At 33.3% G+C, this 15,454-nt stretch overlaps 1 protein-coding gene across 2 annotated transcripts in view; it reads left to right on the top strand.

Annotated features, from left to right (window-relative positions):
* Nucleotides 1-15,454, top strand: part of KIF6_1 (Kinesin- protein 6) — a gene marked incomplete at its 3' end in the record, with an annotated part of 52,339 nt that overhangs the window by 17,557 nt on the left and 19,328 nt on the right. Inside the window, exons 7-14 of one of the 2 annotated variants that reach the window (XM_051210639.1) lie at nt 2,874-2,992; nt 3,755-3,842; nt 4,028-4,253; nt 5,469-5,612; nt 6,782-6,972; nt 7,874-7,991; nt 9,284-9,422; nt 10,296-10,586. In XM_051210639.1, the coding sequence (XP_051073187.1) occupies nt 4,170-4,253; nt 5,469-5,612; nt 6,782-6,972; nt 7,874-7,991; nt 9,284-9,422; nt 10,296-10,586 (967 nt within the window). In that variant the 5' untranslated portion in view covers nt 2,874-2,992; nt 3,755-3,842; nt 4,028-4,169. Of the gene's footprint in view, nt 1-2,873; nt 2,993-3,754; nt 3,843-4,027; nt 4,254-5,468; nt 5,613-6,781; nt 6,973-7,873; nt 7,992-9,283; nt 9,423-10,295; nt 10,587-14,450; nt 14,507-15,454 lie in introns of both variants that reach the window. The other variant, XM_012942495.2, reaches the window with a different exon arrangement.

Below are 15,454 nucleotides of genomic sequence, written 5' to 3'. Positions count from 1 at the left end.
AATGAATGACGATACTTGGATCCTGTATGCGCGTTTCGGAGACGCAGCACACATCGATGGCGCGGGATTCTAAAGTCCTAGCTAAGGAAGCCTGCTGTCCTATTTGGCAAAGTGTTCGTACGTTAAAAGCTCCTACGTGTAGTTTAGAGCGTGGTTTTAGGAGACCAGGAATAGCGTTCCACGTACTCGAATCGTTTGCCCTACCGGTGCGAGGTGATAAAGAGACGTGAGGAGGGTTAGTCGGGGAGATAAGAGAGGTATTAGAAGGTATAGGAAGGATTTGAATGTGACCACCTTGGTCTCTTGTGCTGTTACGGGTATGAGGGCTGATATCACTTCCCGGCTGCCCACACCGTGGAAGGGTATTTCTTGAGGAACCTGAAAAGGAAATTGGATTAGTGTTGGTCTTGACGACCTGGGAGCGTGACCGCAGAGCCCAAGGGACAACTGCTTGAGGCCGGTAGCGCACGGCCTTTTTGTGGAAGGTTTTTGACGTGTTAGCTCCGTTCTTCAAAGGGCCTTACCGCCGGAGACGGAAATCCGTGAGGTAAGGTGAGGTGTGACATTTTTAGGGTCGACCTTTTCTAACCCCACCCCTCCTTGTGGGAAGGCAGCATCGCTGTCATGCTGGTTGTCCGAGGGAAACACCTTACTGCTGTCACACCCCTCTACAGTCAGCAGTACGACTTCGCCCTCAGACCTTGAGTTGCTGCTTTTAGTCTTACCGTTCACCAATCGACCTGCCTGGCATGGTAGAACCTACAGGAACATATGTTCCAGCCAATATAGCTCGGTTGGGTCATCACGATAGGCAAGCCCGACCACCGCGTCAAGGTAGCAGCTTCGATCGGGTGAAGATTGAGGAAAGAAAAGCAATAATTTTGGAAGAACTATAAAATATTTTCATATGTTAGTTGAGGTGAATATTTATAGATTGAATACAAGAATATTCTAAAATAAAAACTAAGTATATAGAAACAGAACTATTAACCAACTGAGTACAGACCACATGTGCGTGCCAAAGCGCATACATTGGAAGAACAGAAAAGGGGCGTCACTGTTCACATCTCTGTGCTCATGCTACAGAAGCTTAGACTAAGATGACAACACGTTTTCAACAGTGCTATTGGACACTATCTGCATGACAGAGGTCATGATGTTGATGTCTCAAAGTCATTTAAGATCATGAATAAATGAAAAGGATCGAATTTACTACTGTTTGCTGAGGCGATTGACATAAAGAGATTGAAACCAAGTTTAGGCATCTAAGAAGATTCGGTTATCAACCTTGCTTTACTGTGGTGACCTCCTTCATAAATGTTCGCTACTCAATTCTTTTCATGACACTAATTAATCCCCACTTCTTATGTGATCTGCACTCAGTTAATTTGTTTTAAGGGTTACATAACTTTCTTAGTTTTCATTCTAGAATATTCTTACATTCAACTTATAAATATTCACACTACTTGGCATGGAAATATCTTTTATATTCCCCTCACATTTATTTCTCTTTCATTAATCTTCACTGATGAGATGATAGGTTTGATCCCTTGTAAAATGAGATGCTTGATGTGCACTCCTGAGGGGTCTCAAACGAGGACGAAACAGGTGTCCATTGCTTCCTGCTTTTGAGTGGTGGTTTAACTAAAAACAGTTCATGATTTCAACTACGAAAATCTGTATCTTTAAAATCCTTTAATTTCGAATTCGATGACAATCTGTTATTCGATCAAAGACTGTTATCTGTTTACATCCATCATAATCATTATTTTCCGTAACTTGCAAATATGAGTATTTAATATTCTTCAATACTATCACATGTCACTTTTTACTGAATTATTCAATCATAGATAACGTCTGGAAAATGAGGCTGCCAAGTTTGTCAATTTTCTTTTTGTTTTTATAACATGAGGAAGTAGACATTTAGTATTCCCTTGTTTTCAATAGTTTGTGACATTGGATTAACTGTATGTCACACGAAATCTACTCATAACTGTTTGAAATGATGCAGTGAATTAATCATGTTGGGCATTTATTGTGTTTTCTCATGGTCAAGCATTTCTAAGCTGTAATCTCTTCAGCTTAGCGGTCATCCTTCAGCTAATTCTTATTCGTTTAATCTATTGATCATGGAGTCTATCATTCATTTTAAGATTGTTAATAACGACTCTTCTACAAAGTCATAAAAGTCAAGTCAAGATCAGTTAAATGAGGATAAATATCCTTTTTTCAGTGTTTAATAAAAGTGAAATGTCTAGTTATTTTAGGAGCTTTCTCGTTCACTTTGTGAGTGAGTACTGCATACAACGGCATAGTTTTTGCTGAGGATTTTATTTCACTCATCTAATGCCATATGCAGACGTATTCTGTGAACACTCTAATGTCGCGCATTTAAGCTTGCTGGATGACAAAACAAATATAAAGTAAAAGCCAGAACTTAGAGTGAAATCCCCAGGGAAAATTATGCTCTTTCTTACATGCCACATTCACTTAGTGAACGGGAAAATGCTAGATATTCCACACATATTGAAGATTTAAACGCAAGTACGCTCAAAAGTCCCAGTCATCTATTCTATCCCAATCGATTTTATGACCCATTTTAACCGTGTTTTCCAGTGGAGAGAGATGTGTTTGTCATCTGGTTATAACGGGTTATTTGATCTCTTTTGTTTATGTCTCCATTTCGCTACATGTTCAGCTACCATGACATGCAAGTCGTAATTACTCCTCTCTATGTGCGTGTTCGCATATATATATATATATATATATATATATATATATATATATATATATATAGTGCACTTTTATTAGTCATTTGTAATATCCACAAGTTTGTTAAATTTCATTTATTTTGAATGGTTAAATCACTCTAGACACCGATGAATGAAGCTTCAACTCGATCTCATTGTATATTCACCATACATATCACTTCGCGTCCGCATGGTTCATCAGTTATACGACGTTCAAAATTGCATCTTGTTGATTTAGCTGGGTAATTTATTGTAATGGATTCATTTTATTTCCTGATTAGATCTTTTTATTGAATCTTTTTTTTGGTATAAAATAGTTTATGGTTAAGTATGATTTTATACTACAGAAGGTAAGTGACGATTGACCTTTAGAAGATATACAGAACAGTCGGTGTTCGAAGGTAGTCGGGCAGTAAGCCCTTGATCTTGATTTTGTGCTAGTCGGTATTCATTAGCTAGGCGTACCTGCATTCTTCAAGGAATGTGTTAGTATTGAAGGACTTGACGGTAAATAATAATAATGACAAAGAGGAAAGTCTATAGTACGCAAGTCGTTAAGATGATATACACGCCCTCCCTCCGAATTACATATTAAGTAGAAATCAATTGTATGATCATATATTGGTTTTAGATGGTTTTTGTCCATTTGATTTTTAATGGATTCACTAACCATCAACTACTGAGTGCGTTCAGTGTGTAACTGTGTGAATTTGAATGTGAATTATTCTTCTTTGATCTAACAATGATTTTATTTATGATCCACTGCTTTGTATCAATGTTGTTCGGTAGGAGGGAACTTTTTGGAGATACCAACACATACAGGGAGGTTCGTGTTCTTGCTTAGGATTTTCAGTAGCGCCCTTGAGTAAATCGGACTTGTTATTATTTCAAACATAAATTTCAACAGTTATCAACTTTTAATTTAGACTTGTTTTCATACTATCCAAATCCGTCCATTAAAATCAGTTATTTATTGTACTGTTGTTGTTTTTCCCTTTTTATAGTTCAGAAAGAGTATATAAATGCGGTTTAGATGGTACTTTATTAACAGAGGCAAAATACATTAATTTGTCATTACACTATTTAGAACAGGTGAGTTTATTACATTATGACTAGTCATTATCTTCTACTAAGTAAATATGTTCTCCATCAACCTAAAGCATTTAGTTATTAGTTACATTTTTCTATAGGAAATCAGTATGTTTTCCAAGTCATATACATTTATGATGATCAAGAGATGTCGGTTGTAATTTTAATCTTGAACTGATTTTAACTAGATCACCGCTGATAAACTGGAAGCACTGGACGGCCATTTAAATACAGAGTATTCAACAAAATAATATGAATATGAATTACCTGGCAGTTAACAAGTAAAAACTAAGGTTATTCTACTTCTGCCATTTATATATATATATATATATGCGTGAAATAAATACGGATGCATATCTGTTGTACACAAATGACATCTGGAAACCGTACCTTCTGGTTGGAATTCTTGCTTCAGTTAGTTGAACAATTTTATGTGATAAATCATTTGGTATGGTTTATATTTATTACTAAATTTAGTGTGGTTATGAAATAGAAAAATTTATATTACTACTGTTATTTTAGTGTGCCAATGATAAGCGTATCATATTCTCTTCCTATATACAAATGCCAGTTCAAAAGTGAGTGATGGTAACGGGCTCTCCAAATAGAAGTAAAATCGGCATTCGTTGCCGGCTAATTATTTTGAACCCAGTTTGTGATATCCACTTCATGTCTGCTATCCATGAAATATTTCATGATCGTAGTTGTGAACACTTTACTTCAAAACTTGCTTTCTTGAACTATATGTTCAAAAAACTTTTCAGATAGCCTTCTCACATTCTCGATTATTACTAATTGTAACTTCAGGCTGTTTACAGCTGATGAGAAGTCTCATAATAAATAATGAATTGATTACATTCTTCAAATCTTGTTATATATGCTTTGTCTATATTTATCAAAGGATCGAGTTTTATAAAAGTGTTGTTAATCGTTTAGTACACATTACTTACTTATGACTGTTACCATTCGTGGAGGAGCATAGACATCCCATTAGCATTCTTCATGCAACTCTGTCCTGGACAACCCTTTCCAGTTGCTATTCATCATTTTGATATTTGCTTCCAATTTTCGGCACAATGTGTTCTTTGGCCTTCCACCTTCCCGTTTCCAAGTTAGCGCTCGCTTCGTGATGTAGTTTGATGATTACTGCAATGTATTTCCTATCCACTACCATCATCTTTTTCTATTTTTCTCTTCAGTTGAAAGTTGGTTTATTCTTTCCCACAGTAGCCTGTTGTTGATGGTATCTGGCCAACGGACATTGAGCATCTTACGTTGACAATTGTTTATAAATACTTGTTTTTTGATGATGTATGTTGTAGTTCTCTAGGTTTCAGCCTCGAGGAACAGAACTGTCCTGACGTCCATATTGAAGATTCTGACCTTGACGTTGGTTGACAGTTGTTTTGAGTTCCTTATGTTCTTCAACTGTAGTAATGTTGCCTTGCTTTGCTAATCCTTGCCCTTACAGATCCTCCTTGATGATGCTGCTCAAGTACGTGAAAGTTTACATCTCTTGCAGAGTTTTTTCACCGAATGTGATTGGGATGGTGTTTTCCGTGTTGTATACATAAATACAGAAATTTATGTTAATTTACAATTGAAGTTTAAATTTATTTTACTTTACAGGTGATTATAGCATTAGCTGAAAAACAACGTACACATGTACCATATCGTAACAGTATGATGACAATGATGCTGAGAGATAGTTTAGGCGGTAATTGCATGACATCAATGATTGCTACATGTAGTATTGAACAAGAAAATTTACAAGTAAGTTTATCAAAAACAAACATTACAATTTTTTAGTGCCCATCGAAAGTAAATCCTATTTATTTTTAAGTTTGCAATGTGTCGGATGCAGGTACATCTAATCGACGAGTCCCAGATAAGGCAAAATGCGCGTCCTGGATTCCACTGTTAACCACCATCCATGATTGCTTATGGTGAACGTAGTTATTACAAAGGAGATATAACGAAAAATGATTTTTATCGTGTATAAACAGAAACGTATATTGACATTTTGCTATCTTATATATGGAACTAATTAATGAATAAGATGGTTTGTCAACACAGCATCTACCAACTATACGTCTTCTACTTCAGTGCATTTTGTTAAGACTATTATATAACTGTATCTATTCGAAAAAATCTTCATTTGTATAATTCGATTACTACTAATGACTGGACAAACATAATATTGGTTATTACTCAATAATGAATCATTGCGATGATCTCAGTCCAACAGGAGGTCGGTCGATCCATGAATAGAGATGTAATGTTTCTGATTTTGAAAATAGATGATGCTGGTTTAAATTCCACGAACAACATCCGTTGTTTCAGATTCACCTAGCTAACGATATCCAACTAACATGAAACTAAAGTTCACGGCATCCTGCCGATGGCTTCTAACCATCTTATTGTTAGAATGAATGATATTTCGAGTGCAACCAACTTTAAAGATGGTTATTTGTATGCCGAAATGAACTGAGATTTTAAAATTATACGTTGTGTATTTGAGATAATTTTCATCCCAGACTTCTAATAAGGAATAATTTAGAAAATTCGAGGAGCTCGTTCATATTAGTCGGGGATTTTTGAGATATAGAGTTAAGAGTTAGAGTTGGGGGGTACTACTTAACAAGAAACATCAAGTATTTTCGTATACAATCTGCATTAGAAACAGGTATTTCTTTCAATTTGGCTTAAGCACCTGTGGCAAAGAAGATTTTTTTTATCCATTTAGAGGATTCTAAAGACCACATACCGTCAATTTTCACTCAGTTTATAATGAGATACAAATTATTTTTCACTGAACTTGTAGTTTCACTCAAAAATCTAACAGGCGATATCTTAATTCTGATTGATAAACTCCAAGACTTTCAGTGTAGTATACTTTCGTCGCATTTGTAGTTAATACTTATTATTTTTCAAAACTTTAGGAAACAATATCAACGTGTCGTTTTGCACAGCGTGTTGCTTTAATTAAAAATGAAATAACCCTTAATGAAGAACAAGATCCTTACTTAACTATCAATCATTTAAAATCTGAAATCGAACATTTAAAAGCTGAATTAGCGTTTGCTACAGGTATAGAAAAAGATGCTACATTGAACGCTGAAGATAAAGAAAAGTAAGAAAGTTCATTATTCATCATGCAATTATTATTTTTAATTGTTAAGAGTAGGTAACGAAAAAGAAATATAAAATTTGAGTATCTATTCCCTAGTGAATCACTTTGTACATATTTGATGAATAATTATCAAACAGTTGATTATGAGCATTTTCAGATAGTGTTAGTTATAGGTTATTCATACTTCGATGTATTTAATATGTGGCTAACAGTGTAAACTGAGACGAGCGTATCGCCCGGATTAGGACTCGTCAACTGAACCTACTTGCATTCTCTTGTCGATGTTCACACTACCGGAAATTACAGATTTATTAATATTTATATTCATATATAACCTGGTAGCCAGGCCGTTTTTCAATATCACATGAGTGACAAAAACCCTAATTCTTTATTAACCAGTTTTTTAAATAACTTATAACCATGCTACCACTTTTGATTTGTTCAACGAACGGTCTCTGACAACAAATCAAGACTGCCCTGGAGACACCAACGAGACGATTTTCTCGTATCATCACGTCTCAAACAATCAATAAGTGGATTTTTGAACTGATGCCATGTTTTACTTTCGTAAGCCTTAGTCTACTTTCAACTCACGCACTAGTCACCAGAAAACGTCAGATTAAGAAGGTAACTTGGTCTGAGTACCACTACCAACAGAGTAAGTTAGAAGAGAATCTTAATGGTCGAACTTTTCGAAAGATTCTTAGTTAGTACACATTTTAATTGCGTTACTTATTTTGATGATTATGAAATATCACAAACGGTCCAGTCGTATATATATATATATATTCATTTGGTAGCAACTTAGATGGCTCAAAGTTTCTCATGATGCTTGTAGTTATAATGAGTTTGTTTTTGAAATAAACTGTAGTATTTAATAGACTTTTTTTCTGAAATTTAGATGTGAGAAATTAATTCAAGAATTTTTAAATACACCATCAGCTAATGAAGAAGTATGTGTACCAGCTCCAATTCTTTCAAATATTCATATGATAAATTTCGGTTTCTCAGTAATGCATGTAAGTTATGAAGTGGCCAATTGTATATTATACAGTAATTTGTTTTCCTTTAATACATGATAAATGTATTGTTTTAGTTAGTTAATATTAATAAAGGTGCGAGTAAAAGTACGGGTGAAAAAGGGTGAGATTGAAAAGGATGGACATCATTGAGGGTGTTCATATGTCATAATGCATATTCTTAATTCAGTTTTCTTTATAGATAAGTTGCAAGTTTATCGACTAAAAAATGAAATTAATAGACTAAATTCTACAGCTAATCAGTGTTCTCTGAAAGGAAATGTTTGACGAAATCTTATTCAAAGAACATTATTTCGAAGTGTACATAGGCATCGAATGAGAGCCAACAATGAAATCACCTTTCTTACTCTCAAGTTAAAAATTATCTATGAAAAGGAAAGCCTACTCAAATAATCTAAATTGGATGACAGACCTCTTTTAGTTAACTATATTTATATTTACGTGTGCCTGTAATAGGATTTACATTCTCAGAACAGATAGAGCATTATCCTAAAGAATCTCCAAATCATCCATCAGCGATATAATTTAGTCTGTTTTAAAAATACTTGACATAAATTTTAATAGTCTGTGCCGTCAAGTAATTTGTATTTATTGACACATGGGTCAGTTGCTTAAAATAAGTAGAATGAGAATATCATGTCAAAATGGTATTCAGTAGTAAGTGAAAAGCCAAACTGTCGAAACCTCACTTTTGATGGAAACCATACTAGTTATTAAGGAGGTAGACTAAATTCTTAACTTGGTTTATCGAAAGAGATATATGAAATAACATCACTGGGCTCATAAGTGTAATAAATTGTTACTTAGTTAGAAAATCACAGTATTTGTTAAAAGTAGAGTTTTCATTGTACGTTTGAAAGAACTACGTTTTGTATTGATTGTTAAGTGCCTGGTAGCAGAAGGTTGAAAAGATCGAGTCGAAGAGAACGGGAATGTAAACAGAGAGTAATTGTAATAGCAATGAAGGAACGACGAAGTATGAGACAAATGATGGAGGATTTGCAAATGAAGTATTTAACGTATGGTTTTCATATTTTACGAATAAACTCTGTAATTTCGTATTAAACAACAAAACGGTTATCTCCATCAAGTCTCCGTTCATTATAATACTACTAGAATGCTGACACAATTAATCAGTAGGTCTTTGTTCTTGAAAATCAATAGTTGTTTTAACTCGATTTTAGATTGTTTGAAGTTCTTGCATTTTACTGTTCATAAATGTTGATAGTGTACATGTACAACTTTCTAATTTATAAATACTTATATATTAGGCATTATATTGGAAAAATACTAAGAAATTTGAATCAATTAAAGCATCCGCCAAACAAGTTGTAGTTCCATCTTTACCAAACGCTACCAAAGAAGCAAATCAGTTACGTGAAATTTTAGCTCAAAGAGATCATGAAATTCGTATCCTTTACAGAAGAATTTATATATATATATATATATATATATATATATATATATATTATTGTTATTAAATTTGAGCAAATACGGCTTTGATATCTAATTCAAGAAGCGGTAATTTATGTTGGAAGGTTGGAGGAGTTTGACAAGTTCACCAACTTAACATTTCCCGTTTGATTCCTACAGGTAGCTGTCGTTCCCTTAAGAGTGTAGAATAATTTTGTTAATGAATGCTAACTAGCATGAAATCTTACGTGTACGTACTCCAACTGATTACCTTCAGTCATCTAACACCGTATATAGTACTTAACAGTGTCAAATCCCCTAAACAAATTATGTAATATAACAAAGTTCTACTACCTACTGATGGAAATAAAGTTGGTAGTTTTATATGGATTTGTAATGTATAGGGTCATTCCGTATTTTGATAATTTGGTTGATATTTGATCAGTCTTAGCTGGTAAATAAGTATTATGTTTAGACCACTTGGATATAGCCATGATGGCACAAGTTCAACTAAGACATTAAATTTCAATCAAAATATCAGTAACGAGATTATCCAAATCATTCAAATTCAATTGAATTTCAAACTCGTTACAAAAAACCAAGATCTATCCAGACTGAGTAACTAAGTGGCACTTGAAGTGAATGACACTGGTTTGGAATCCCAGAGTGGAAATCAACTCTTGAATTCAGGCACATATAACTGATAAGTTCTAAACACGATGAAACATGCCTCCGAGTTACCTCAACTATCTCCAAATTTCATTTACTCTAAATAAACCCAGAAATTATTTTTCCAAAAGATGTTATGTAACACTTAAATATAACTTCAATTGTCAATTCTTAACAAGAACTGAAAAAAATGTCGAATAGGTGTATTAATTAAGCTATTAAAACAACAGAAGCAAAAAAGTATCCCAAAGAACTACTCACCACATGTATACACTAATACAAACATTCAAAATCATGATGACAATAGAGATACATATTCACAATGTATAGAAAATACATTAACAACTGAATCTTGTAAAATACAAAATAAAAGTAATATTGAAGAACATAAAACGCTTCGAACAACCCAAACAAATACACTATTGGATGAATCCAAACGTGCAGTTGATCATGTGACAAAATGGTTAGAACAACAAGTCAAAGGAAAATTACGTAAGTGTTTGGCTTGCAAAATTTTTATGTTTGTTGATTACTAATTCGGTTCTTTATTTTTCAAGTTAACTGGATAGTGTAATTTGAAGATTTGAAAAACATGTTAGACAATAAATTCAGTTACGAAATGTCTGTAAAAAGGAATGAATTATTTTGGGATCTTTTTTGTATATGAGACGTTCGTTGATATCGCTTGCTAGGTTTATGACTGAGAATCCCGATTGTGATTTCTTTACCCCACGAATGTTACTTCGGCTATCGTTAGCGTCCTAAGCCTTGACCACCGGTATGTCTCGACCGACGCGATTAACCTTGGACCGAAACGAACGTAAGGTTAACTCCTGTCTAACTGTCTATTTGTACGTCTTCTATGTATAACCTTAAATCGAAAGGGGAGAACACAGAATTCAGGCTTCTGTTACCATGCTGCAGTCATCCATTACATCTGTTTCAAACAATCTTTAATTTAAATTCACTTGATGTTGTTTACTTGTATCTTTAGTTTATATGGATCATTATATAAATTGTCAGACTAAAACGCAAACTAAATTTGAAATCATACTTCACATACAATCATGAGATATGGCTGAAAACCGATATTTAATTGGCGATCATTAAAGAATAATAAATCGTACAAGGTTAGCTCATAGGTCCGACGGACCCTTGCAATAATCCAGTTATCTAATAAGTATACAATAAAATAAAAAAATATTTATAACAATCTGTGAAATAATTCCAAAATTTTCAATGCTTTCAACACTGGCCAGCCTATATTTTATACCACTGTGCATCCCCGTCTTCATCTGGTATCTGATTCATGATCTTCAAATTTCACAATTGAATTCTTAATGGTTATTTAACTCACATCGATCCATGATGTAAACTGTAAAATTCAACAAACTACTTTGTTTACAGCTTTGTTAAAATGGGTTGCCTTTTAATACTCAGTGACAAATTTTTTTCTTCATTATTAGCATTAGAATTGATTAATCAGCTGACTGGCGGAATTTCCTCTGTTCATATTTCTATTAACTGCCAACCATTGAGTAATGGTTTGGACCTCGATAAGGAATGGCGTCAGGGTCTATGAGATAATTTGCTTATTTTATCTTATTAAGCTCAGATCCATATTTCACCGGAGGTTTATGTCATATGTTTTTTTGGCAAAAACTAAAAATTTATTGAATTGCTGTGTTAACAGTCATGAGTTTTTTGACATTAGTTAATGATATACTTATTACTCTTACTAACAAATCTTTAGAGTAGTAGGTTTTCAGGTTTTGGATGTACTAAAGCTCATTGAACACTCATTACTTTCATAATCTAAGTAAAAACGTTTATACTCAAACTAATGAACGAAAGCTTAATTTCAATCTCTTTAATATTTTTTACAGTATCATACAATTAACAATACAATAATGAACCTTTTCAAATGAAACAGTTTAAAATGTAAACTTTAGTGGTTATAAAGAAAACGAGCACAAAATTCAGGGATGTGTCGTATTTTTCAGTCAGTCCAGTTGATTTGTTGATTTTCTAAATTTCGTGCTCATTGATTAGTTGTAACTCCGGTTCACTCAAACTTATTGACTCAGTTAACATTTAAAATATTATTATTATTATTATGGATATAGTATTAAGTATTAAGTAAGGAAATTAGTCTCTATGAACAACATTCATATTTTTCATCTCATCGATACAGCAGTTTCATTGTGTTGTAATAACTAGCCGATAGGAATTAGTCTGTAGTCATATTAAACAGTCGTACCTATAACAGTAAACAGCATTTAGTACAAGTTAAAACGTTGACTAATCTATATTTATATTTCTTCTGTTATCAAAGTACAAACTGTTTAGCATGAAAATTTACCTCATATTTATACTTTCAATGAAGTAAAATAAAGCAAAGTAAAAATATCATGTAATCATCCAAGAATTTTCAAATTGAGTGTATTTGATCTGTTTTACTTAAGACTGAAATACACAGAAGAAAATTAGACTAATTCGTTTAAGAAATGTGAGTTTAGCAGAAACAATTATTATCTCAGGTGATGATTAGTTGTATTTATATTCGATTTCTTTTCTATTTCTTATAATTTAACAGTTAGATTTCTTTGCATTCCATGTTTCACAAGTTGTTTTTAACGTTCAGGTGGCGGTTATTTCCTCTTCCAAGATACGTTTCATCTCTTTAAGTTTCTGTTTTTTTATTCGGTGTACGTTTTCTTAAAACTTTCAAATCTGATTTTTAGCTCACTCTCCACATTTAAAATGTATTCTTTCTGTCCCACGCGTGAACGCTTAACTTTCGGACAAGTGAGTAGGTATCCAGTTATAATAATGTCTACATTTAATCAATTCAATATATTACTCAAACCTGGTCAATTGTATGTGTAGATAACTGTATCAAAGTCAACTTGGTTGAACTTTACTGGTCACTGCTTCTCAATAGAACTATAGGAATTGTATCTTGAAGTTAGTCACTAGTTTGCACATAATTATTATTCGTACTTGTTGGGGATGTTAGATCTCTGGAACTCACTTGGTAAATACCTTAATTTTGTAGTTTTACTTTGAAAATGTGAATTTCTTTGTTTTCGCGCCAAAAGTGCTCTTTTCACCTTCATGTCGTATTTTCACCCTTGGGAGAATCTTTAACGCTATTGGTCCGTTGTGTATTTTAGTATTCTATTTTGTAACGCTTTATATATACTTTTGATTTGTATTTGTCGTTATCGCTCGAGCTTCTGGATACTTACGGAATATACTTCCCCGTTTGGACTTCGACTTCTCTCTCTAGTTGGCGAGGCGGAGACGCATCAGAATATCTAGCTTATAGGTCATTGGTCACAGTCTTTGTTCCGTTCGCAGACCAGGTGAACTCGTTATCGCTTCATGTATGGCAATACTCTATATGATTATTATTATCTACAATCACCAAAAATAGCCTTACACTTAGCGAAACACCAGCTGTTAAACTGAAGTGTACTGCAGTCAGTTAGGCATCAGCAAGAGAATCTCTGGTAGTGTTAAAGGTATAAGGTTGTTGTCACCTTTCGCTTGACCATATGGCAGAAGGATATTTCTTCTTGAGGGACCTATAAAAGAAATTGAACTAGTAGTCTTTATACAGACCTAAGAGCGTAACTCAAGAGCTCAGCGGACAAGCGCATAAGTAGGGTCATACATAGCCTTTCCGTGAGAAGTTTAATGTGCTATTTCAATACTTAGAAAAGGCCTTACCGCTATAGATGGAAATCCGTGAAGTAAGATGGGGTATGATGTCTTTAAAATCAGCCGTAAATTTCAGAACTCGAACCATGGGTTTGTTGCTTTTGGACTAGCAATTCTCTAATCAAACTGGCTGGCGGGCTGGCATCTAAAAGAACAGTTTTATAGGCTACAACATTCCAATAAACATGATATATATCTTTTAATAATATAAGAAAGAGGAGAATGACTCACTATCATTTGTTTCACTGAGAACTTAAGATTAATTAATCATGAATACATTTGATCCAAGGCAATAAACTAACAATAATAATCCCTTTTTTTTAAAAGTTGAAACTATAGTACTTTGTAATGTAATGTTAGAAAGGCCTTATTTATTTATTACTGGTTCATGATTCTTTCTACGTTACGTAAAGAGAAAAATGTTCCGGGTAAAAAAAGAACAACCTTAAATTAAAATAAGAAAAATATGAATTAGTGAAATATATGCTGGGGAAAACAAGCAAATAAACAAACAAAAACAAAATCAGTCTATAAATTACATTTAATATTGAAAATTTACTGAATACACTGAGTATATTTACATGTATATTTATCATGGAATGAGTTGATTTAATTTCAAATTCACTAAAGGTTATTGTAATAATGATAATAATAGTAATAATAGAAGAGAACTATTTGTAGAAATGGTTTATGATTTTGTTTAAATAGTTTATTTATTATGAAATGACCTTTTCAAAAAAGGTTAAATAGAATAAGTTAACATTCATAAGAAAGTATATATATATGTATATACATTACATTTCTTACCGCTTATGCTTATATTGTTTGGCAACTTTTTTTCCCCACAATATCCCATCATCATCATCATCATTTCAATCTTTGGATCTTGTAATTTCGTGTGTGTGTATGTGTGTGTGTGTGACATACTGTTTCTTATTACATTTTTCTACATTAATTTATCATAATTTTAAAATGTGGTACATATATTTTACTGTCATTGTATTTCTACTATTGAAAAGAATTTCGGTAATTTATATAGAATAAAAAAGTTTTCAAAAGGCTGAATTGTTCAAGTTAGTGTCTTTAATTATATTATAAATGTTATATTTCACAAATGATTTAGTTTATATAGGATTGGAGTAATGAATAAAACTTTGTTACATTTAACTTTGATTTAAGTGACTGAGTAATGTTATTCTACCTATTAATAATTGTGTAACTCAAATTGATGAACTTAATTCTGTACTAGACCCATGAGCTTTATTAGTTGGTTAAATTTAATTCTTATTATAACGGGGGTTTGTGGAGATTGTAGTGACTTTTAACAGTTGAATTCATGAGTCAATGTAAGCTAGACCACCATTTAAAACCTGAAAGCACTGGATAGCCGTGTCGTCTTGGTATGGGATTTATCAGCAGTACCCAAAATCTTCGGTCTCAAGCGCGAACGCTTAACCTCTAGACCATTTAGCCGGCATCCAAAGGTGTTATTGTTTAACTTCAGTCGATTCATGGTCTTGCGCAACCATTCATCTATTGTCTGAGGTAGATACCTATCTCTACTCGACACGGACTGGACTCTACTGCTCACGATTTCTCACTAGTACTCCAGAAAATCCTTCTTGGAGCCAGCC

Source organism: Schistosoma haematobium, chromosome 1, assembly GCF_000699445.3.
Source record: "Schistosoma haematobium chromosome 1, whole genome shotgun sequence".
Lineage (NCBI taxonomy): Eukaryota > Metazoa > Platyhelminthes > Trematoda > Strigeidida > Schistosomatidae > Schistosoma > Schistosoma haematobium.
Note: the sequence above shows the minus strand (reverse complement) of the source record. Positions and strands in the feature narration are given on the sequence as shown.